The sequence below is a fragment of the Haematobia irritans genome, chromosome 4 (assembly GCF_050003625.1).
Source record: "Haematobia irritans isolate KBUSLIRL chromosome 4, ASM5000362v1, whole genome shotgun sequence".
In the NCBI taxonomy this organism is placed as follows: domain Eukaryota; kingdom Metazoa; phylum Arthropoda; class Insecta; order Diptera; family Muscidae; genus Haematobia; species Haematobia irritans.
The window spans coordinates 138,067,905-138,093,897 of NC_134400.1; the positions used below are offsets into that span (position 1 = coordinate 138,067,905).

A 25,993-nucleotide genomic window follows, 5' to 3' on the forward strand; every position below is an offset into this window, starting at 1 on the left:
TAACCACCTCTTTCGGGCGTCCACTGCGTTCACCGTCCTCCGTGCTCATTTCACCACGCTTGAATTTTGCATACCAATCAATTATTGTTGATTTCCCTGGGGCAGAGTCCGGAAACTCATTATCAAGCCAAGTTTTTGCTTCCACCGCCTTTTTTCCCCTTCAGAAAACAGTATTTTATCAAAACACGAAATTCCTTTTTTTTCATTTTTTTTTCACAATAACAAAAGATGCTTCACAAAAGACGCCCTATCTCACAAACTAATTGACTTACAGACGGCAAATGTTGACACGAATCATTTGAAGGTTGGTACTATATAAAAATAATATGCATTTAATACTAGCGACGCCATCTATGTGTCAGACCGGGGACTTATCAGCCATCCTGTTAGTTCTAAAAACATTAATAGGAAAACTGAAACTGCGAAGGTTTAAAGGTAGTCTATTCCATATACGAACAACGCAGACAATGAAGGAACGTTCACATATAGAATGCGAGATACGAGACAACGTAATCTGTGGATTGCGAGTCGATCTGGAGAAGAAAACCTTATCAAGAACATGCAATCTAGATCCACATTGGATAGCCCTATAACAGAAGATCAGGGGCCAAATCACCGCATTCGTCATCGAGTTATGTTTCGTATCGAGAAACATTTCGATCGCTGTAAAATTTTGGATCACCGCATTCGATCGTAATTTATTTTGTCTACTACTTTTTTTACATTGCTCTAAACATATGGTAATAAGAAATTGGAAGCAAAAGATGATTTCAAAATAACTTTTTGTGATCAAAATATGTATATGTGTAAAATTTGTTATGAATCCATGTGTTTTTGTTTTCCTCGTCTTCGGATTCAGAGGATGAGTACAAAGTGGCATTAATAAGGAAAAACATTCGAGACAAAATCAGTCGTTTGCCTGAGGTGCATTGCCTGTAAGTGATTCTATTTTGAAGTGAGTGCTTTTGTTAGTAGTGTTGATGACCTGAATGATGGATTTGTAAGTAACCAGTTAAATGTCGTGGGGGATTTTGGATCGTTTTTAACATCTTCACTTGGTGAAGCGGGATTTTCATTCAACTGTGTTACTATTGACGATGTCATCTGTGCTTTTTCGTCCGTTAAGTCTAATGCTTCTGGAAACGATGGATTTCCACTCAAATTCTACAAAATAGTAATACCACATATCGCCGACCACTTCCTTCATTTGGTCAATACCATTATCATGACTTCTAAGTTCCCTCGTGAGTGGAAAACGGCAAGAGTGTGTCCGATTAAGAAAAGGTCAAGTCCGAATTGTCATGAGTATAGGCCGATAGCGCTAATGCCTGTTTTATCTAAGGTATTCGAATATATTTTGAAAAAGCAACTTAATGATTATCTAGAATTTAATAAGTTACTTTCTGATTGTCAATGTGGCTTCAGAAGTCATAGAAGCACAACAATGTTACTGCTTGGCCTAACTGATGCTATAAGGGGGAGTTTCACGCATGATAAAGTATGCGTTTTACTTTCATTAGACTTAGAAAAGGCCTTCGATCGCGTAGATCATTTCATATTGGTAAAAAAGCTTCACCAATACTTCGGCTTCGGCTTTAGTGCCTGCAAACTTATTGCTTCATACCTTACAGGTAGAAAGCAATATGTGCAGATCAATGGAGAAAGATCAAATATTTTGTCGGTAAGGAGTGGAGTCCCACAAGGCTCAATTCTTGGGCCTATGCTTTTCATACTTTTTCTTAATGATTTATTTGCGAATCTTGATATGTTTTGCTCCACTTTTTCGTATGCCGATGATGTTCAGTTGCTTTTTCGGGGGGATGTTAATAATTTAGATGTCTTACAAGCTAAGATTGATTTTGTAACTAATAGTTTATACAGTTGGATGTGTCTCAATAATCTTTCCGTCAATGGTTCTAAGACAAAAGCATTAATTTTTTCATCTCATCCTGATATTGGACTAACTCTTTCTTATAATGGGTGTGATATTGAAGTCGTCCACCATTTAAAATGTTTGGGGGTTACCATTGACGATAGACTTTCATTTGATCTACATATAGACAATGTTATTAGTCAAACGAATTTGACTCTACGCCAATTGTACAACTCTGATTTGATGCTGCCTTTTTCATTCAAAAAGAGACTTGTACATGCTTTGGCAATGCCCAATATTCTATACGGCATTGAGGTTTTTTGTGGCACAAATGCTGGTAACATAAGGAAAGTTAAACTAGCAATTCATAGAATAGTCCGTTATCTACATTCATTGCGTCGATATGACCACATATCTCCTCATGTCCAGGATTTCCTGGGGTGCCCATTTTCGAGTTTTATTGACTTCAGATCACTTGTTCTTTTCCACAAAATTTTCAGTGCTCAGTCACCTCGATTTCTCGTGGACTTATTTTCATTTGGCCGATCGCGGCGAAATCAGATTGTTGTACCTCTTGCCAGAGGTCATATGGACAAGTCATTTCAGGCTAGAATCGCCAGATCTTATAACTGTCTCCCTACTAATTTAAAGGACTTCTCGATTTCTGATTCGACATATCGTAAAAGATTACTCGATCATCTTGGATCACCTGCATGAAGCTTATCCAAACTCTAGTTAGTAGTGCTGCTTTGTTGTGCTTGGTTGAGTAAATAATATTTTCTTATTTTGTCTTTTTTCAATCATAATGGGAACTAAAAATGTTTTGTCATATTTCATTTTCTTTATATTTTTTTTATCATATTATTAATTATAATTGTCATATTTCATTTTTTGTCATATTATTAATTAATCTATTTTATACCTTATATATGTAATTATACTTTTTATATACTCGCATATATTTTCACATTGTCATAACTTCAATTATACTTTAGTCACGGTTAGTAGTCCATTGTAATTTACATGAATTGGCCGCTATGTGGCTTCAAATTACATAATGAAAATAAAATAAAATAAAAAAAAATAATTGTGTTTTTAACATCCATAGATTTAAAAGACGCTTTCGTCTGTCAAAAGAAGCTTTTATTAAATATGTTCTTGAAAAGTGAGTTTTTTTGAAGCGGCTACTGAGCATTCCTTTCTTTCTTCCGTTTCCCTAAATGCAAGTAATATTATATTTTCTTAAATGTATTTTGCCAAAATATATAAATAATACTTCCATTTTCACCAACTACTTGTTTCTTTTTGTTTACCTTTTTTTCTGCTCAAAAATCACTACATATTTCGTTTTCGATAGCATGCTACCTGTCGTGTTCAACTTCGAGTAGAAACAATTCGATAACGACTGCGTTGATTCGCGTAAACTACATTACGACGACGAAGTACTCGATTTCGACTGCGGTGATTTGGCCCCAGGTTCCGCAATTGAACGTATAGTTCAAAAGGCATCCCAAGGAATTCAATAGCTTGCTCCGAAACGTGGTCAAATCGACCCAAACTGAACACAAAACGTACTAGCATATTGAATATTTCATTTTATTTTATTTATTTATTGCAAAAATTTCTGTGAAATGAAAATTATGTCCATCTCTAGAAGAGCATTTTTGGATGTACATTAAAATTAATGACTTGGGAATATCTTTCATTTTTTTTTTTTGCTGGGTAGTTCTATACTTAAAGTAAAGTAACAAATAACAAACAATTTAATTTTAATTGAAAGCGACCAATTGTCGTTCGAACGCTCTCGTTACATCCTAGTGGTGTGTACCGTCTTACTCGCTCCCCGCTCGTATTCACCGACAGTGGGGTCCAAAAAAATTCCGAATATTATCGGGAAAATGTCCTAATGGCAGTATTGAAGCCTTGGGCGGACAAACATTTCGGCCGGAGATCATGGACATTCAAACAGCACTCAACTTCGGCAGGAATGGGACAAAATACGGTCGTGGCACTTTCGTGCAGCGTGTAATAGCTTTGTCGACCGTTTGAGGACACAATTTGTGCCAATGGTAGCCAAGTCGAACATATCTAAACAGATTTTAAAATTTGATGCCATTTCCGACATGTTTTTTCTTTTGAACAAAAAATTAAAAAAAGAAATACAGCGCTTTACTTTTCAGCCACCCTGTATGAATATGTATTGTGTAGGTTATGTTAGGTGGCAGCCCGATGTATCAGTCTCACTTAGACTATTCAGTCCATTGTGATACCACATTGATGAACTTCTCTCTTATCAGTGAGTGCTGCCCGATTCCATGTTAAGTTCAATGACATGGGACCTCCTTTTTATAGCCGAGTCCGTTCCACATAGCAGTGAAACCACTTAGAAACCCTCAGAAATGTCACCAGCATTACTGAGGTGGGATAATCCACCGCTGAAAAACTTTTTGGTGTTCGGTCGAAGCAGAACACCTTGTGTATGCAAGGCGGGCATGCTAACCATTACACCACGGTGTACACGTATGTACATACATATGTACCAAATGTGTAATAATATTTATGTATACGACTTAATAAAATCGTAAGTGCATTACAAACGACCCATCAAATTTCACAGGTCTCAATTATTTCGTTACCTTGGTTCCAAAGAAAAAACAACCAAAACTTGTTTGTTTGCCTTGACAAAGAACTTGCTGGCAATAAATCAAATTCATACTTCAGAACGAAATAAACAAAGTGCTTGAAGCGAACTCAGTCAATGATAGATACTCTGGCAAGCGACAATTCATCACGTAAACAAACATCACACAAATAGTTACAAATATTTGTAGAATTCAATTGAACATTTCAGAAATTAATAGGAAAAAGTTAAAACCCATCAATGGATGAAACGTCATTGCCAAGACCCGTAACATCAAGAACTAAATCCATGGACAAAACGGATCCAATTATGTGGCCTAGTGAGCGTGTGCCACAGGGTGGACTTTTTCACGCACCTAAATTTCAATATAGCAAAGAGACGTCTGATTTATTAAAATGTAAGTATTGTCATTTGACCCACGCATTTACATATATTTCGGACTTTTAATTATTAAAAATAAAACCTACTTTTTTAAATAATAATGTTCTGGAAAGAGATTTGGCTTATTCTAGGCATTACTTCTGAATTCAAATTGAAAAAAAAAAAAATAGTTGATGACAATATTTTTGAAAAAATTTCGAAGTTTTCATTTGGCTTGAGGTGCTGAACTAAAAAAAGGAAAGTTTCCGAGATCAAAGTAAAGTATGTCTATTTGGATAATTGATTCCATCTCCTCCCCGTTGTGAAGCTAAAGCAGTAATCGTTGTCCTTCAATCGAAGTATATTTGCAAACTTTTTGCCCACTATACTAAATATATCTAAAGGCATATATCGATGTCTCCATTCACTTTTTAGACTTATGCTATGGTCACACTAGGCAAATATTTGACAAAAATGAGTGTCAAACATTTTTCCAGAACCATCTTCCGAATATATGAATACCGTTTTTGGAAAATTATCATACAATGATGTTATATATCCAACATGAGTTAAAAATGTTACCTGGTTTGTCTGTGGCGACGAATTCTTTTTTGATTTCTGTCAAGTATTTGCCCAGTGTGACCATAGCATAAGTCTAAAAAGTGAATTTTACAGGAAACAAATTCTAAGTTTTTTTTTTTGATTTCTCAAAAACCGTATAAGATATAAATTCACTTTTTCCGGTCTTAAAATCATGTTTATTGTAGATTAGTATGTACGAATTCAAAATAGTGATAATAGAACATGGCTAAAACTGACTTTAGCCCGAACAAAGCTTTTTTTCCCTTTTTTAGATTGGAAATTTTTAAAACTTTAGTCACAGGCTACGTACAATATTAACCATACTTTTTGATATAAGTGTCCAATAAATTCTAATTTATGACAGGATGCAATTCACATTAATCCGAATAAAAAACTACGAACTCCATCAAAAAATGCTAAGTCGACTTAGCGCACTCTGGAATGAGGACATCGATATCTAAAAGCAAGCCATTAATGGAATATGTACTTATTTTGCTAAATGTCCCAGAGATATACATAAACGTCATTCACTGAACATTTTTCTAAAATCCTACAAAGAGGCGGTTATTGGAGTACCAACCCTCAACATGGGAGCCTTGGGAGCCACCATGGTGCAATGGTTAGCATGCCCGCCTTGCATACACAAGGTCGTGGGTTCAAACCCAGTTTCGACCAAACACCAAAAAATTTTTCAGCGGTGGATTATCCCACCTCAGTAATGCTGAATGTTTCAAAGCTTCTTTAAGTGGTTTCACTGCAGTGTGGAAAGCCGTTCGGACTCGGCTATAAAAAGGAGGTCCCTTGTCATTGAGTTTAACATAGAATCGGGAAGCACTCAGTGATAAGAGAGAAGTTCACCACTGTGGTATCACAATGGACTGAATAGTCTAAGTGAGCCTAAAATATCGGGCTTCCACTAAAGGGTGATACGGTCAAAATTTGGTCAAGGGAAAACGCGTGTAAATCGGTGAAATCGTTTATTTAAAAAATCAAATTAAATTTCTTTTTCAAGTTCAATTAGTATAAAATTCAGGAAAAATATTCAGTTAGGCTTTCGCTTTTCCAAATCCGAATTGCCGGGCCTCACGTTTGACACCTGCCATCAGATTTTGTACAGCCACCTTGTCCACCTTCTTCGCCGCAGAAAGCCAGTTTGCCTTGAACTCGTCCTTAGCAGTTTTTTTTTGGTCTTCTTTAGGTTCCGCTTGACAATAGCCCAGTATTTCTCAATTGGGCGGAGCTCTGGCGTGTTGGGAGGGTTCCTGTCCTTGGGAACCACCTGCACGTTGTTGGCGGCGTACCACTCCATGGCCTTTTTACCGTAATGGCAAGATGCCAAATCCGGCCAAAACAGTACGGAACAACCGTGTTTCTTCAGGAAAGACAGCAGACGTTTATTCAAACACTCTTTCACGTAAATTTCTTGGTTGACAGTCCCGGAAGCTATGAAAATGCTGCTTTTCAAGCCACAGGTACAGATGGCTTGCCAAACCAGATATTTCTTTGCGAACTTTGACAGTTTTATGTGCTTGAAAAAATCTGCTACCTTTCCCCTTCCTTTTGCCGTATAAAACTCCTGTCCCGGAAGCTGCTTGTAGTCGGCTTTGACGTAGGTTTCGTCGTCCATTACCACGCAGTCAAACTTCGTCAGCATCGTCGTGTACAGCCTCCGGGATCGCGCTTTGGCCTTCGTATTTTGTTTATCATCGCGATTTGGAGTCACTACCTTCTTGTAAGTCGATAGTCCGGCTCGTTTTTTGGCTCGATGCACGGTTGTAGACGATACTCCCAGCTTATTTGCGGCATCTCGGAGAGAGAGGTTAGGGCTTTGCTTGAAACTACCGGCAACTCTCTTTGTCGTCTCAGCGGCTTCCGGTTTTCGATTTCCCCCCGATCCAGACTTCCTGGCTGTCGACAAACGTTCCCCAAACACTTTAATTACATTTGTAACGGTTGATTTGGCAACTTTTAGCGATTTTGCCAGCTTTGCGTGCGAGTAGCTCGGATTTTCGCGATGCGCGAGCAAAATTTTGATACGCTGCTCTTCTTGCTTGGACGGCATTTTGACAACTGAAGAGTGAATTCCAAAATCAAAATAGGAGCAACATTCTACACACACACACACCTTCAAAATGAGGTGTGTTCAGGTTTTTTAAATACAAAATTGAAAGAAATATATCAATTTTACATTGACCAAATTTTGACCGTATCACCCTTTATTCCTAACCTAACCTAATCCTCAACATCATATACCATTATAGGCATAACCACTGCCGTGTATAGCCAATGCAGATATTAGATTTATTTCCCATTTTTTACTACTGCGCTTTACTAACTCTTTCTTTATGTAGAGCTTAATTTTCAGCTTTCTGTCCAATATAACATCGATGTATAGGTGGTACAAAATACATCGAAGTTATATTGGACAGAAAGCTGCTGGATTTACCTGGGGAGATCTAATAAGTTCTGTCTTTACACAGGATTTACTTCCAGACCATTCTCACTCACCCATTCCCCAATCTCCGCATGAGCATTTCTAGTGTCACATCCTCCGCGTATGACCCTAATTTTATTTTGAGCAAAATACTTTTTCCAATATTACCTCTATGTATCTTGCATCACCTATGGAGATGGAATTAACTCGGTGATCTAATCAGTTCTGTCTTTGGAGGATTTACTTCCTGACCGTTCTCACTAACCCATTCCGAAAGACTCTCTGTATGTCCCTAATTATACCCTGCGCCACTTGTGGAACAGGGTATTATAAGTTAGTGCATATGTTTGCAACACCCAGAAGGAGACGAGATAGACACATGGTGTCTTTGGCAAAAATGCTCAGGGTGGGTTCCTGAGTCGATATAGCCATGTCCGTCTGTCCATCTGGCCATGAACACATTTTTGTAATCAAAGTCTAGGTCGCAGTTTTAGTCCAATCGACTTCAATTTTGGCACAAGTATGTGTTTTGGCTCAGAATAGAACCCTATTCTTTTTGGAAGAAATCGGTTCAGATTTAGATATAGCTCCCATATATATCTTTCGCCCGATATGGACTAATACGGTCCCAGAAGCCAGACTTTTGCCCCAATTTGGTTGAAATTTTGCACTAGGAGTACACTTAGTAGTGTAGTCAAGTGGGCCAAATTTTATTTAAATCGGTTCAGATTTAGATATAGCTCCCATATATATCGTTCGCCCGATTTACACTCATATGACCACAGTGGCCAATATATATATATATATATATATATATATATATATATATATATATATATATATATATATATATATATATATATATATATATATATATATATATATATATATATATATATATATATATATATATATATATATATATATATATATATATATATATATATATATATATATATATATATATATATATATATATATATATATATATATATATATATATATATATATATATATATATATATATATATATATATATATATATATATATATATATATATATATATATATATATATATATATATATATATATATATATATATATATATATATATATATATATATATATATATATATCGAGCGATAAATCATAAATAAACTTTTGCGAAGTTTCCTTAACATTGCATCAGATTTAAATGTTTCCCATACTTTTTTTTTACTAACATTGTGTTCCACCTTTGGGCTTTAGCCGACTTAAATTTTGAGTCTATAGATTTTGTAGAAGTCTATCAAATTCTGTCCAGATCGAGTGATATTTAAATGTATGTATTTGGGACAAACCTTTATATATAGTACCCAACACATTTGACGGATGTGATATGCACACAAAAAAATATTTTTCTGATTCAATCACGAAATTAATTGATCCAATTAAATTTTTAATTGAAATGTCTTCAATCACAGAAATGATAGTATCAATTAAAAAATTAATTGACAGTCAATTAAAAAATTAATTGATCCGATTAAAAAATTAATTGATACTATTAATTTGTATGATTGATTTTTATTTAAATTAAAAAATTTGTTGATTCAATTAAATTTTTAATTGAATATTTTTTAAAACTCAATTAAGATTTTAATTGGAAAAATGTTCGTGAAATTTTTTTCTGTGTGGTATCGAAAATTTTGATCTACAAAGTGGTGCAGGGTATAATATAGTCGGCACCGTCTGACTTTATACTTTCCTTACTTGTTTTATTTTGAGCTGGTTCTACTGTTTCTAGTCTCATTCCAAAGTAAAGGTGGTACAATTCTCATTAGAGGAGCGTCTATTTTCACAATTATAATTTTTTAACTGAAATGTCTTCAATCACAGAAATGATAGTATCAATTAAAAAATTAATTGCAAGTCAATTAAAAAAATTAATTGATACCATTCATTTTTGTGATTGATTTTTGTTTCAATTAAAAAAATTTTTGAATCAATTAAATTTTTGATTGAATATTTTTTTAAAACTCAATTAAAATTTTAATTGGAAAAATTTTCGTGAATTTTTTTTCTGTGTATTGAATGTCCCTTCCCGTTAGTAGTTACTTATAATCAACCTATGAACTCTTATTATCATATTTAATGAGAGTAGTTGGTTGATACAAAATGTCCGTTTATACATTTCAAAATTTCCATATGTGTAGAGGTTTGTAATGAACATAATTCAGAAATTTACTTTTCAATAACTGCAAAACCTAAAAGGAAACCTTTCCATAATTTTAAAAGAATGAAATTCTGATTTTTGATAAACGGTTTTCTATATTGAATTAATCCAACAGTACTAATGAAAGAATCCAAAATGACCATGTTAATGCGCAAACAAATCGATTATCATCTACGTAATGGAGAACCATTGCCAAAACCCGAACCTCCTCGTCTTAACATTAACAAAGATCCAGATGCCGAAGCCTTGGAAATTTTAAAAAGAGCCCACAATGCAAAACGTAAAACATTGGCAGAAATTAAAGCTAGTGGAGCATATGAGGCACCCCGTTACCGTCCAAAACCCGATGATAAACTACCATCCGAAAAATCAAAGAAACTATTACAAGAATCTATGTCTGGTTTACGATTATGTGACACAACTCTAAAGCCTAAACGAAAGCAGAAAAAGAGACAAGATCACGATACAACCACGGATGATATAATCAATGAATGTGAGTATAAGACGATTTATTTTCTATTTTATCATATTTAAAAATTCCATTTTGTTGGTGCAAATGTTTTTGGAAGGAAAAATAAATTAATGGGAATAGTAGGAAATTAGGTCTGGGATCGCTTATACTGTCTCCAGATCGAGGAGCTCTATGTCCAGAGTGATCTGTGGCTGCACTTGCCTGATCTTAATTGGGCTAAAACCACCCTAGTCTGTCGTGGGAGGTTTCTTTCCTCCGGTGCTATGGGCGGTGGTCGAACTCCGAGAACAGGATTAACCTTGTAGCTTCTCACCGCTTCAGCTACAGTATCCTCATAAATCCTGTTCAGACCTGTCTGATATGCTGCCTGATCTAGAGGCTCACTTTTGTAACGCTGGATCTCGCGCTCTAGAAGTTGAAGATCAACCCTTACATTCTTGGGTGGAGGTTGCCTATCCACGAGATGGTGATTCGGATGACAACTTCGATAGCAACCCAAAAGGTACTGCTTTGACAACATGTAATTGTGTCGAGTCACCGGGATGACCTTGGTCTCCGCATAAAGGTGATCCAGGGGTGTACTGCGGAAACATCCTGTTACAGTTCTAAGGGCAGCGTTTTGACAGGTCTGGATGTTATTCCACAGCGTGTCGCTTGTTTGAGGTGTCCACACTGGCGCTGCATAGTTTACCACTGATCGGTCAATTGCCTTATATGTAGTCAACAAGATTTCTTTGTCTTGATTTGGTGGGAGATATCCTCAAATTTCTTGCATTGAAATAACTGGTAAGATCAGCAAGGAAGACGTTCAATCGATCGCATATGTATGTCATCAACAATGGGCCCGGATGCCATGATTGTACAATCGTCCACATATGATACAATCTCAACGCCGTCAGGAGGGGGTGGAATCGAGGACATGTAGAGATTAAACAGTGCCGGAGAAATAACCCCACCCTGGGGAACTCCCTGTTTAACTCTACGGGGTTTTGACTTCTTGTCCCAGAATTCCACGTATGACTGGCGTCTGCACAGAAAATTCAGAACCCAACGCTTGGGTTCTGAATTATCTGTGCTTGGGTCCCTACCTGCCGGTAGGGACGTATTCTCGATGTCCTCGAATAGTGCGGCATGGTTGACCGTATCGAATGCCTTCGATAGGTCAAGCGCCACGTGGACCGTCCTGTAACACGGCTTGGGCTGATTGAGTCCCATATTAATGTGTGCTGAAATGGCATGGAAGGCTGTCGTCATGCTATGTACCTTACGGAATCCATGTTGATGGTGGGCAGCTGGAAAATTCTCCACAAGGCTGGGGAGGAGTAGTGGCTCAAGTGTCTTGGCTACTGGCGAGAGAAGGGATATCGGTCTGTACGATTCACCTTTACTCGAATCTTTGCCTGGCTTCAGTAGTGGAATCACCCTAACCATCTTCCAGACATCGGGTATAATGAGTCATTCTAAATTGAGGAGTCTGGTCAGGTACTCAACTCCCAGTATTCCCAGATTCTTCAGCATTAGCATTGAAATTCCATCGGGAAATTCCATTGATGACATTAGTAACTTCGGCTGGGTAAACTATGGTGTGTCATCGGCTCGGAGACCACGTATGCGACGAGTGGCTCTCGTTTTCGCTCTATCACTCTCGGGATGCTCGACAAACTGTCGGTTGAAAAATTTGGTGCATCTCTTCGAATCAGTCACAGTCACGTCGCCAAAGGTGACTGAAATCCCATCATCGCTCGTAGCGGGGTTCGAGAGGGCTCTCACTGTCGACCACAATTTAGCTGTTCCTGGGCCTAGGTTACATTGCTTCAGGTGCTCTAACCATGTGTTCCGCTTGTGCTCATCGACTATCTTACTAATCTCTAGATTCAGTTCCCTGATTCTAGGGTCAGCAGGGTTAGTGTGACGGCGTTCTTCACGCTCGTCTGCGAGTCCCGCCGCTTCAGCAGTTCTTGAAATGAAACTCGACATTAAATTCAAATTAGTGTCAGAATTATTAGAGTCAAGTTGACCCCAGTTCAGCTAATATTTCTTATAGTATGTAAAGATATGCATTTTAAAGTCAAATAAACTAAAGGTTGAGTTACATACCATACGTTAATGCGCCCGTTAATTGAAGAGTTGAATTTTCTCCTTGAAAGCAACAGTTTTGTTAGAGGGCTTCAAACTGAAAAATATCAACCCTTTCATCAACGAACGGATTAACGCATGGTGTGTAACTCAACTTTAACTCTAATAGCCCATTCACATTAGACTCTACTAAAAGGGAATTTGAAACCATTTTCTAGTTAAAGTGGATTTTGGATGTGTGATGAAAATGAGGTATAAGGAGAAAACTCCTCCTATGAAAAGTTAAATTTCGTTTTGCTGAATAATTCATTTATAATTATCGAAGTCCGTGATGCAATTTGTATCTCTTCCATGTTTTATATGTCGGACTTGAAAAACTGTTCAGAGAATTCTTTAGCATTCCTCCTTGGTTTGTAGTTTTTGCCCCTTTTTCAGAAGTTTATTTTTGTAATATTTTATCTTGTTCAGTTTTGAGTTATAATTTACAAATCTGCCAGTTGCTGTTGGTTTCCGATACCAAGTCATTCTGAATTCATTGTAATGGAATCTATCGAAATTTGAATTTTGCGGTGTTGAACGTGTAAATGATCCTTGGTGAAAGACCGGTACCCTTACGCCCAATCAAACTAATTCTATTATTCGATTACCACAAACAAAATTTAATTACCCTTAAAGCTGGTCTTAAGTTGGCGTTATCGCAATAAAATTAGCCACGGTTACTTTTCTGCAATAATTTATATTAATGGCAATACACTTTTGCAATTGTTGCTTTGTATCATTCTCTACCAAGTTCTAATAAAATTTGCAACAAAAAAAAGTTATTCTGTTATTCTGCTTTTACAGATTTATTTGTTGTTTTAGCGGCTAAAGGTGGGTATTAAGTTCGAGTTTAGCCGCTAAAATCGTAAAGTGAAAACTAAATTAGTAAAAAAGGCATAAAATTATACATATTTGTTGAAATTTTTATTATAACTTGATGGGGAATAGCCCAAAGCAAATGTTCACAAAGTTTCTATTCCTTAAAATGGATTATTAAAGAAAAGTAATCGTGAAAAAATGACGATTTTAGCGTCTAAAGGTGAGTATTAAGTTCGAGTTTAGCCGCTAAAATCGCTAAAGTGAAAACTAAATAAGTAAGAAAAATGCATGAAATTATACATATTTGTTGCAAATTTTATTATAAAGGGTGATTTGTTAAGAGCTTGATAAATTTTTTTTAAAAAAACGCATAAAATTTGCAAAATCTCATCGGTTCTTTATTTGAAACGTTAGATTGGTCCATGACATTTACTTTTTGAAGATAATTTCATTTAAATGTTGACCGCGGCTGCGTCTTAGGTGGTCCATTCGGAAAGTCCAATTTTGGGCAACTTTTTCGAGCATTTCGGCCGGAATAGCCCGAATTTCTTCGGAAATGTTGTCTTCCAAAGCTGGAATAGTTGCTGGCTTATTTCTGTAGACTTTAGACTTGACGTAGCCCCACAAAAAATAGTCTAAAGGCGTCAAATCGCATGATCTTGGTGGCCAACTTACCGGTCCATTTCTTGAGATGAATTGTTCTCCGAAGTTTTTCCTCAAAATGGCCATAGAATCGCGAGCTGTGTGGCATGTAGCGCCATCTTGTTGAAACCACATGTCAACCAAGTTCAGTTCTTCCATTTTTGGCAACAAAAAGTTTGTTAGCATCGAACGATAGCGATCGCCATTCACCGTAACGTTGCGTCCAACAGCATCTTTGAAAAAATACGGTCCAATGATTCCACCAGCGTACAAACCACACCAAACAGTGCATTTTTCGGGATGCATGGGCAGTTCTTGAACGGCTTCTGGTTGCTCTTCACTCCAAATGAGCCTCATCGCTGAACCAGAAATGAGCCTCATCGCTGAACAAAATTTGTCGTTAAAAAAGCGGATTTTCTGCCAACTTTTCTAGGGCCCATTCACTGAAAATTCGACGTTGTGGCAGATCGTAAGTCTATTCATGATGAAATGTCAAAGCATACTGAGCATCTTTCTCTTTGACACCATGTCTGAAATCCCACGTGATCTGTCAAATACTAATGCATGAAAATCCTAACCTCAAAAGAATCACCCTTTAACTTGATGGGGAAAAGCCCAAAGCAAATTTTCACAAAGTTTGTATTCCTTAAAATGGATTATTAAAGAAAAGTAATCGTGAAAAAATTACGTTTTTAGCGGCTAAACTCGAACTTAATACCCACCTTAAAGGTGGGTATTAAGTTCGAGTTTAGCCGCTAAAAACATGATATTTTCACGATTACTTTTCTTTATTAATCCATTTTAAGGAATACAAACTTTGTGAAAATTTGCTTTGGGCTTTTCCCCATCAAGTTATAATAAAATTTGCAACAAATATGTATAATTTCATGCATTTTTCTTACTGATTTAGTTTTCACTTTAGCGATTTTAGCGGCTAAACTCAAACTTAATACTCACCTTAAAGGAGGGTATTAAGTTGGAGTTTAGCCATAAGCGTAGGAAGGCCTTTGGGAGGGGGTTTAGACCCCCCCCAGAAAAATTTTAGCACCCCCCCCCCCAGAATTTGGAAACCGACTTAGGATTTTGCATTGTTGTTATATAATTATAATATATATTATATATTATATTATAATATTAAACAAGTAAATACAACCGCTCCAAGTTCCGCTAAAGTCTTTCATTTACAATTTTATTTTGTTTAGTCGGATTTTTTGTTTAGCCTAATTTTTAGTCGATTTAATTAAAAAATAGTAATTGATATTAAAATTATTTTTTAATAAACGAATATCTTAACAATGCTGCAAAAAAATATGAAAAAACGATTTATAGAAAAATTAATTAAACAATTAATTCCTGTTAACTTCTTTCTGAGTTTGAAACTGCTTTTAGTTGCTTTATTATAAATTAATTGTCTAGTTATATTGGAATCTAATTTTTTATTCATTTTTTTATAAAATAAAACAATAATATAACCTATAACTTCATTCTATTAATTTTTAGCTAGGGGGCTATAGCCCCCCCTAGGAAAATTTTCTAGCTACGCTAATGAGTTTAGCCGCTAAAAACATAACTTTTTCACGATTACTTTTCTTTAATACTCCATTTTAAGGAATACAAACTTTGTGAAAATTTGCTTTGGGCTTTTCCCCAGCAAGTTATAATAAAATTTGCAACAAATATGTATAATTTCATGCATTTTTCTTACTGATTTAGTTTTCACTTTAGAGATTTTAGCGGCTAAACTCGAACTTAATACTCACCTTAAACTCGAACTTAACACCCACCTTAAAGGTGGTGGTATTAAGTTCGAGTTTAGCCGCTAAAATCTAAAATAACACCCATGTTCGGATATCCACTTCAATTCCACTTCCACTATTCACGTCAAATCCACGAACGTGGAAATTTGGTGTCCCTAATTCCACGCTCTTTTTAAACTTTTCTGTAACCAACTGGGTTGCACAAATCACCCAAAAATTTACTAAGGCAGAAATCAAAATAAAAATGGCACATTTTTCATGTATTAAATATAAAACTTGTGAAATTTTTTACCCGAGTACTTTTTTTGAACGGGAAACACATCCATCTTGGACATAATTCAACTTTCACCAAGACTTTTGCAAGTGAATTGATTTCACGAAAATTCTGGTGAAAGTGGATTGTAGGACACCAAAATCGTGGAATTAATTTTCATTCACCTGAGAGTGGATTTGCGAACATGTTCCCAAGATGAGTGTATTTCCGGTTAAAAAAAGTACTCGCGTAAAAAATTTGAAATGTTTTATATTTAATACATGAGTTTTATTAAAACTGCGTCATTTTTAATTTAAAAAAAATAATAAATTATAATAAGTCTATTGATTCCAATTATTTTGATTTCCGCCTTAGTGAATTTTTGGGTGATTTGTGGTGCAACCCAGCTGATTACAGAAAAGTTCAAAAAAGAGCGTGGAATTAAGAACACCAAATTTTCACGTTCGTGGATTTGACGTGAATAGTGGAAGTGGAGTATCGGAACATGGGTGTTAAACAAAATGTATTTTTTTTTTGTTTTTATGGAAAATTTATCATCCTAAAAACACTTAATAACCCAATAATGTTAAACTCATAAATATATTTCAGTATTAAACCAAATTGATGAACGAGCTGAGTGGTTGGCCGAAATGGAAGAGTTGGGTGAGGGAAAACGTTATAGAGATGAGATACGTGAACAAATTGCTCAACGTTTGCGTCAAATCAAGGCACTGGAAACAAAAAAACTACTTCAAAAGGATGGTATACGATACATGGATTAAGAATCTTTTCAATGCTTGGATTTGAAACACACAATTTTACATATTTTTAAATAAAAATTGTTATTACAAAAATCCACATCTCCAAAGAAAGAATGATGAAAAGTCTCCCTTCCAAGAAATCAACATTTTTGTTCTCTAAAATAACAAAGCAATAAATGATTTTTTAATTTAGAATATGTATACGTAATATATTGTATATATTTTAGTTAAAATTTATTACATCTGCTGAGCCATGGTATTGCTTATGCAAAATTTATATATATATTTTTTTTCTTATTTAATAATAAATTCTAAATTGACGTGTAGAGAAAACTTTCAACTTTTTCAGAGTTCTAACCTCGGTGCAACATCATGGAATATGCCTAGCACCGAAAACCCTATGTCTGTATGTAACAAGTGAATAGGCTTTATATGTATTAACTAAACACAAACGCTGCTACTAAAAATCTATTTTGTACCTCTTACATCAGCTTTAAAATCGGATTGGATACCATGACTGTATACATATGATCCAAATTAAGACGAAATGATTTCTAATACCATAATGATGTAAAAAAACTGTTGCCATGTTTTAGGACAGCCCTTTTTTATAAAAGTACTGACCCGGAGCTTCGGAACTATTTCGAACACTGTACAAAAATATAACAGCAGACATCGACTGCTGTTTTTAGCAGACTTTTTTTCTGCGAGTGTATAGTAATTGTATCCCAGTAGTAAAAATAAAATACAGTCCACTCTCGATAATCTGACACGTGTTAATTTGAATCTCTTGATTATTTGAAGTCTTTTACCGGTCCCTTGAAAAAATCGATATATTGAAAAAAACCAGTACGAGTTTGGCACTTTGATAATTTGAAGCCGTAGGAATGACATCTTTCTCGCCAACATTCTATAAGAATTTCTGTTATTTTACTCTTTCTATTTTGAAGTCAGTGATTCCACGGTTAACGATGACATGAAAAAGGAAAAATGCAAAATCTTATTGTTTTTGGATAACTGCACCGTGTATAATAAAATAAAATAATGAGCCATAGGTTAGGTTAGGTGGCAGCCCGATGTATCAGGCTCACTTAGACTATTCAGTCCATTGTGATACCACATTGGCGAACTTCTCTCTTATCAGTGAGTGCTGCCCGATTCCATGTTAAGCTCAATGACAAGGGACCTCCTTTTTATAGCCGAGTCCGAACGGCTTTCCACATTGCATTGAAACCACTTAGAGAAGCTTTGAAATCCTTAGAAATGTCACCAGCATTACCGAGGTGGGATAATCCACCGCTGAAAAACTTTTTGGTGTTCGGTCGAAGCAGGAATCTAACCCACGACCTTGTGTATGCAAGGCAGGCATGCTAACCATTGCACCACGGTGGCTCCCTAATGAGCCATAGTTATCAGAACTATCAATATTTTCGAGTACGGACCCTGGGTGGGGACTTCTACCTAACTGTGGAGATTTAAATTTTGGGGATTTTGTTCAAGTTGATACTAACATCTGTTTTTATGGAGTTCTTACTGATGCTGAACTTTTAGATTTGGACAAAAACAAGGAGGAAAATGAAGAAGACCAACCGCTGAACCCAGTCACATTGAGCGAGGCAAGGAAATGTATTAATAACCTACGCCCTTAGAACTGACACAAGTGACTAATTCTATTCAGCACTCATAACAATAATAATATAGATCGCTAACTCAGAAGAAAACACGTTTTTTTTTCAAAATAATATGAAGCAAAACTAATTTTCTGGATTTATTAATACTCTTGTTTAATTGAACTTTTTCGCTGTTCTCTCTCTCGATAATTTGAACTTTTTAAGACACTTGGTAATTTGAACTTTTTCTCTAGTCCCTTGAGTTTCAAATTATCGAGAGTCGACTATACTCCCAAAAAGCTCATATTGAATTCCCCGACGTCATGAAGCATTAGCTTCCTGGATAAGATAATTTATTAGAAATAATTAGGAATGTTAATAATTCTCATATAAAACCAATATAGCAACTGGGGGATTTAAACACAAACACCCATTATTAATAATTTATGTATATAAATTTTATTATAGTCCCAATTAATCTATGGGACTATCAGCAGACTTTTTCATTTATTTTTATTCGCATTTATTTCTTGTAGAACATCATCCTCGGATATAGTTTCTGCTAACTGAAAATAAAAACCATTATTAGGAAACCATCATATAAATTAAAGTTTGTCTTACATTATGTGCAATGTCTAGAAGCTGAAGAGCCTGATTGTATCCATCCGCTGCAGAAGGAATTTTATCATAGTTCCAATATGTGAAATTCTTGAATGTGCCTTTAACACGTAATATACGATCTGCCTCCTCATCTAAGGGCTTCCGCGTTTCCTGCAAGACCAATCCTACACCACTAATTATTACAAATGTATTCGTATTTATAGCAAATCTCTTAAAGTTACCTTTATAATTTGAGGGAACACTTTTCTCTTCTCCTTCAAGAGGATAACCTCGCAGGCAATTCTTCAGACATCCATTTTCACGACGAGTGTAGACGTTGAAATAGGAATCAACATTTGCCACACCATCCCCATTTATTTTCGCTGGCAAAAAGTGCATCTGTAAATTGTTTGGTTCATCCCATATTTGTTTATTGATTTCAATGCTAATTGTCGGCATTCTTCAGTTGATTCGAATAGAAGTTATATTTTGATGGAAATTTTTTAAAGCAGTTGATGATTAGTTGACCGCCTTTTTTGTTTGTTGCCTATGTAAACAAATATGAGTAGATACAGTGCTGCCGGATTTGACAATTTATGTAGAACAATCGATGACTTATAATTAGGTGGCACCCATGATCAAAATAAGGCAGGTACTGTAATTTCTGCAGAGACTCCATGGCTGAACTTATTCAGCCATGAGAGACTCAAGCAAATTAACAATGCGGTTCTTAAAGGCACGTAGTTGAGATCGCCGTTATGTTTACAAAACTCTTTCATTTCTACATTTACTTACTTATTTTTTTACAAAAGAGCAAATCATCTAAAGGCCGGTACTATGTTCATTCTTGCGAAAAATTTTTATGGAAACCATTATTTCGCACATAGAAAGCGGCGTTTTTTTAGGTAGCTTGGAGCGCTATTTTACAGGGAGCGATATTGGATTAAGTTGGTGGTTGTTGCTTGTTTTTACAAAATAACATTTTATTTTTCCTTGGGCAATTGATCTGCTATTCCTTTGATCCTTTGTATAGTTTCGGAACAAAAATATGGTCCGTGTTTGATTTATAAACCCGCACAAATAGTTTTTAATAAATAAATTATTTCTTAATTCACATTGCAAATGGCGCTATAGTGCTATAAACGTCAGTTTTTCAACACGAAAAAACAAAGTATCACAAATGGAAAAAATTTCGCATATTTTTCGCATTTTTTGGTTTTGTATGGAGTTTCAACGCGAAAACCGAACAGAGTACCGGCCTTAAAGGAGACAATAATTCTGCACAATCTGTTGTTTTTTTTATTGCAAACTGAATTAATTGCATGATATTGTCTTAAAATAAGTGAATCGTACGCGCAATTAAGTATGGTGAATGTGCACTATAAGCAAGCAACAGCATAAGGATGTTGATATAACCTAAAGCAAGGTAGGTAACTCCACACTCGTTCAAAGTTGTTCCAGACTCGCAACACTGTCGTTTGCCAATATTTTCTTAAGGTGTGTACTATGTTCGGTTTTCGAGTTGAAAACGACTTTATTTTCGCCATTACTTTTCCTTAAATAATCAAAATTATAGATGAAAACAAACTCATTCCTGTAAAGTCTTGTCGAAATCTAGAGGAACAAGAAACTGCGCATCAATTGAATTAATTTATCTGGTACATATTGAACTGTTTTAATAAAATAACTACGAAAATTTCAACGCGAAAATAGTACTTACCTTTAAGGGTAGGTACTATGTTCGGTTTTCGAGTTGAAAACCACTTTATTTTCGCGATTACTTTTCCTTAAATAACCAAAATTATAAATGAAAACAAACTTATTCCTGTAAAGTCTTGCCGAAATCTAGAGGAACAAGAAACTACGCATCAATTGAGTTAATTTGTCTGCTTTATATTGAACTGTTTCAATAAAGTAACCACGAAAATTTCAACGCGAAAAGCGAACACAGTACTTACCTTAAGGCCGGTATACAACTCTTGCGAAAAATTTATTTCCCACAAGAAATGGTACGCAACTTTAACCTAAAAATATTTACTTACATTTCATATTGAAATTCGATTAAAGTCTCTGTATTGTTATGAGAAAAAATAAAATTGTGTGATTTGGACTTCAAAACATGGGCAACTATGTTCGTATATCAAGTAGAAAAAATTTAATTTCCTGTTAAGGTGGGTGGGTATTAAGTTCGAGTTTAGCCGCTAAAATCGTAATTTATTCACGATTACTTTTCTTTAATAATCCATTCTATGGAATACAAACTTTGTGAAAATTTGCTTTGGGCTATTCCCCGCCAAGTTATAATGAAATCTGCAAGAATTTTATGCCTTTTTTACTGATTTAGTTTTCACTCTAGTGAAAAATTACGTTTTTAGCGGCTAAACTCGAACTTAACACCCACCTTTACATTTAATTTCAAATTATAAAAATCTACACACATGACTGATTAGAAGATTTTGTTAAGCAAAGGCAAAAACATTTTCATTTATGTGCTGGTTTATCAAATTAATTAAATAAATAAACATTAACATAGTACTCGCCTTAGCCTGCAATGGAGAATATGAAAGCCTTTTGTAAAATGGATATATATATTTATTTGAATATAACTATTGGTCCATATTATTTCGATTATTTATGGTTCAAATATAAAGAAATGTGTATCTTTGAAGGGTAATCAATGAAATTTATTTCAAGCAATTAGAAATGAATCTTAAAATTTAGATTTGTTAAGTATTATCATAGATAAAGAGGTTCCAATATTAATAAATATTATATTTTAGCAAATTTTTATGTTGGCCAATTAAAATCATCATTTCTTCAGTTTCCACCTATATAAGTACATAAAATAAGAAAATATATATTAATAGTAAATTATAACCTAATAATACTTTATATAGTCGATTACATTAGTTGAGTACTATCCAAACCATATAGCTATAGCAATGAAGATCACTTAACAGGCGGGTAAGTGACAGCGGAAATCCCCTGCAGCTTCTGCCACGCGATTACGTATTAGATAGCCGCTAAGAACTTCAGCCACCTCATGGGGTCGATCTTCATGTACGGCATGACCACATCGAGCCAAAACTTGCATTTGAAAACGTCCCTGCATTTGGCCTACAGTTAGAGCTTTATCGAGACCATCGATACTGGCCAATAAAAGTTGTTTGGGTAAACGTAAATTAAGGAATTTTTCACTTAGACCAGAAAACCAGCCTACCCAATATTTTTCAGATTTCGACAAGTCTATGCGCCAAGTGTATCTATGAATTTGAAGATAGTAAATATATGAAATTTTTGTACTTCTTGTTCATCTTACTTTTTTGTATTTTCTTCAATAGATGTTTGGGGTTTCTTAAAATCTGCAACTTTTGTTTCACTTTCACCAGTTTCATCGGCAACCTCCTCATCCTCCGAAATACTAAAAGGATGTGTAAACTTAGAGGAAGCGGTATCTTCAGTTACTTCCTCCTCGGCAAGCGGAAGCTCATTTGTGGCTAGTTTCTTCGTTGTGCAACTGATATAGAGCGATATATGTTTTACGTTAGTTATGCTATATATAATTAAACACCATAGCTATAGGCTTACTTGATAATTTGACCTGGCATGGACACTTTGGCACTGTCGATATTACGTATTTGTCCACTACGTATGCACCATTCAATGGCATTTGGTATGCTTTTAAAATATTGTGGTCTCGAGCGCAAAAAACTTTGCATGCTTGCCAAAGCCTCCATGGCTGTTCCTTCAACCACATCGATAACCGTAATGCCAATTAAATTTGGTATCAACTCCATATGTGCAAAATGTACTGCAATAGCACCACCCATAGAGTGACCCACAACATATACTGGAGGCATGTCTGAGGGATATAATTTCAACATAAGGTCGCCTATATCTCTGAAAATGTTAGATGATAAAATTATAGTTTTTAGGAGATTAATAAGTAAAGCAAGTAATTCAAGTTATGATTATTTTTGCATTTATCTAGATTTACACTTCATCAATCGAATTTCATCAATCAAATTCACTATTTGACCATACAAAGGCATCCACTTTGATGGGCAATAAAGGTCTAAGTTTAGAAATTACAAGTATCTTTTACCTAAACCCCTAAATAAACTGGCAAACCGTTATTGCTCTAGATTCAGACCATCTTTATATAAGTATATGCACCGGCCGACTGCGCGATTTAATAACTTCTGAACTCCAGATGTTTATTCATCAAAAACAACCAAATTGTCCCTCAGAGATTACACCGGTCCAGCTTCAGTGAGCTACCGCCTCTTATTTAAATCATATTGCCAAGTGACAGCATGCCAGGCAGGTACGAATAGGACTCATGAGAATACTGTACTTAAAACGGTGAAAACTATGAGTAATCCCATTCTTAGAGTCCAATCATCGCTTATAGCACAAGAGAAAATAGACCTTTGGGCCTACTAAGATCTAGTAAGTGCAGCTCCCTCTACTCCTTCATATTCGGAAATGAAAGGAGCGAATCTCTCGTGTGTACCTCGTGTTTTTTATTCGGCACTAAGTCTACCCGACACCACCAGATTATTCTGGACACATTCAATTTTAGTCGCAGAGTTCCCCAATCCGTTTGCATGTGAAAAGAGATAAAGTGAAAAATTCTTACCTTGCTAGCGTATTTTCAGATAAGTCATCATCATTATCCGTTACAGAGTCACCGTGACCACGTAAATCAATGGATAGGCATTGACAATGAATCATATTCGTTATCTCAGTCTAAATAAATGATTATCTCGTTATTGGACTTAGCATTTCAAATATCCAGTTTGAAAACTTACACAAAAATGGGCCCATGTAAGAGCGGAATAGCCACCTCCATGTAACAGTAAGAGAACTGGGCCCGGTTTCTCTGGTTGCTTTGTGCGATATATCCGAAAAGTACGTTTTTCATCAACCACAATATCCTCCTTTTCGGCAAAGAATTCGCTCCAAAGTGATGGTTTGAAATCCCTAACGCGAGATTTCTTAAAAGAATCACTGAAAAAATATAGCGTCAGCTAAAACTCAAAGGAGTGGGGCTAAATGAGAAAAAAAATAGGTGTACTACAAAACCTTCTTCCAATCCTTGAGCCGGGAATAGTGGGAGGTAAACGTCCTTTTAACATTGTCCTTTGTAGATTGGACATATTTCGTTGGCTAGATTAGTTGAAATTGACCTCTTCTCTTTCTGAACACAAACGAATACGATTTCCAATTCTTTTTTTCTTTTCACAAACCATCAACCATATCAATCCAATGTTACGCACGAACGCCAGCTGATTTTTGCACAAAACCGACCAAACAAAAAAATACACAAAACTGATATGCGTTCAGATTAATAGCTAAACGCTAACCTAAATCGTACCGTATAGAAACTTATCAGGTAGTTCTGGTATCTCGTTTAATAGGTTGTTCGTATTATAAACATAGGCCACGAAATTTATAGACGTCTCAAGCCAAATCACAACGTTTGTAAAAAAAAATAAAAACAGTCTGTTTCTCTATGTCGAAAGACATACAAACTTCATAAAAAATTGACTATTGGTTATAATATCAAATGTTTGTTCCCTTTTCACACACAGGCTAACAATTATGTACATCGGGACATCTTCCCTGCCAGCATTTCAAAGTTCCATTTCATCCTCATCGCTACCACAGACTCGTATGTGACACTGCAACAATCGCCAACTGTGATGGGGGAAGCGTATCAAAAAGTATGAAATGTACATTAACGTATTTTGCCATCACTATTGTCACAAAAGTTATATTTTGTGAAACACTAAGCGCAACTAGCTTCTTATAATTAATTATTTATGGCCTGTTCCTCTATATCGAACGAAAGATTTCTTTCGTATTCCAAACGAAAGAAAATTGATTTTTGTTCTTTTATTTCGAAAGGCAAGTCACTTCATATTTTGTTGTCGAGTAATAAACGAACATATACAATAACCCTGCCAGCATTTCAAAGTTCCATTTCATCCTCATCGCTACCACAGACTCGTAAATGTCACCACAACCATCGCGAACTGTGATGGGGGAAGCATATCAAAAAGTACAAAATGTACATGAAAGTATTTTGCCATCACTACTGTTGGAAGAGCCATTTTATTTTTTGTGAAACGCCAAGCGCAACCATATTTAAATAAAAACGAAAATAAAGTTCTGAAAACATAGATATTACGCTTAAAATTGTGAAAGGTATATAGGTGAACAATTTTCGACTTTCCAAATAGAATAAAGTGATCGTTTTTCAAATATTTTTCCAGGCACGCTGTCTCCATCGAAAATAAACAAACTGGCTGATAGACGCTGCAATATGTAACTTGCTACTTAAAACTCAACATTATTATTTTATTAATGCAAAAAATTATGTTAAATGTGATGTGATAGTGGTATAAATGTTATATTTGAAAGAATTTATAAGTGTTTAATCAAATTAATAAACATCTAAACAATCGTGTTTACTTGACCACAATGATTCTTTTACAACTACCTTAAAAAACACTTTTTCTGATAGTTTGAAGGGGCTCTTATTGGTGTCGTTCTCAATTTATTAAAAAGGGCACCTAATAATTGCACTCATGCGATACTTTTTTTGTAGTAACTCGGCGTGGTACAACTTCTCAATAGTGACGGCGCTTTCCCGACGAGTTTTGAATACGATTGTTTTCGACGTAGTGGGGATTCTCAGAAGCGCCGTCAAATTCCAAAAAATGTAAATAGCGCTCCCTGTTACCTAAATAAACACCGCTTTCTATGTGCGAAATAATGGTTTCTATAAAAATTTTTCGCAAGAATGAACATAGTACCGTCCTTAATGCGCTTTACAGACTATCAGTTATTCCC

The 25,993-nt window shown here is 35.4% G+C and overlaps 3 protein-coding genes across 3 annotated transcripts; 1 reads left to right on the forward strand and 2 right to left on the reverse strand.

Moving 5' to 3' along the window:
• Positions 1-4,528: 4,528 nt before the first annotated feature.
• LOC142236390 (UPF0193 protein EVG1 homolog) lies at positions 4,529-17,199 on the forward strand. The gene is made up of 4 exons (XM_075307627.1): positions 4,529-4,665; positions 4,725-4,911; positions 10,219-10,596; positions 16,771-17,199. Exons 2-4 carry the CDS (start codon positions 4,755-4,757, stop codon positions 16,941-16,943), a joined length of 708 nt encoding a protein of 235 aa, XP_075163742.1. The 5' UTR covers positions 4,529-4,665; positions 4,725-4,754; the 3' UTR covers positions 16,944-17,199.
• Positions 17,200-18,868: 1,669 nt separating this feature from the next.
• Positions 18,869-19,699, reverse strand: LOC142233473 (ribonuclease H2 subunit C). Its single transcript, XM_075304410.1, has 3 exons — positions 19,375-19,699; positions 19,154-19,317; positions 18,869-19,098 (listed from the first exon to the last, which is right to left on the reverse strand). Exons 1-3 carry the CDS (start codon positions 19,589-19,591, stop codon positions 19,036-19,038), a joined length of 444 nt encoding a protein of 147 aa, XP_075160525.1. The 5' UTR covers positions 19,592-19,699; the 3' UTR covers positions 18,869-19,035.
• Positions 19,700-21,794: 2,095 nt separating this feature from the next.
• On the reverse strand, positions 21,795-24,464 carry LOC142234365 (protein phosphatase methylesterase 1). The gene is made up of 7 exons (XM_075305488.1): positions 24,221-24,464; positions 23,947-24,145; positions 23,775-23,884; positions 22,721-23,032; positions 22,452-22,649; positions 22,038-22,395; positions 21,795-21,960 (listed from the first exon to the last, which is right to left on the reverse strand). Exons 1-6 carry the CDS (start codon positions 24,292-24,294, stop codon positions 22,086-22,088), a joined length of 1,203 nt encoding a protein of 400 aa, XP_075161603.1. The 5' UTR covers positions 24,295-24,464; the 3' UTR covers positions 21,795-21,960; positions 22,038-22,085.
• Positions 24,465-25,993: the final 1,529 nt, after the last annotated feature.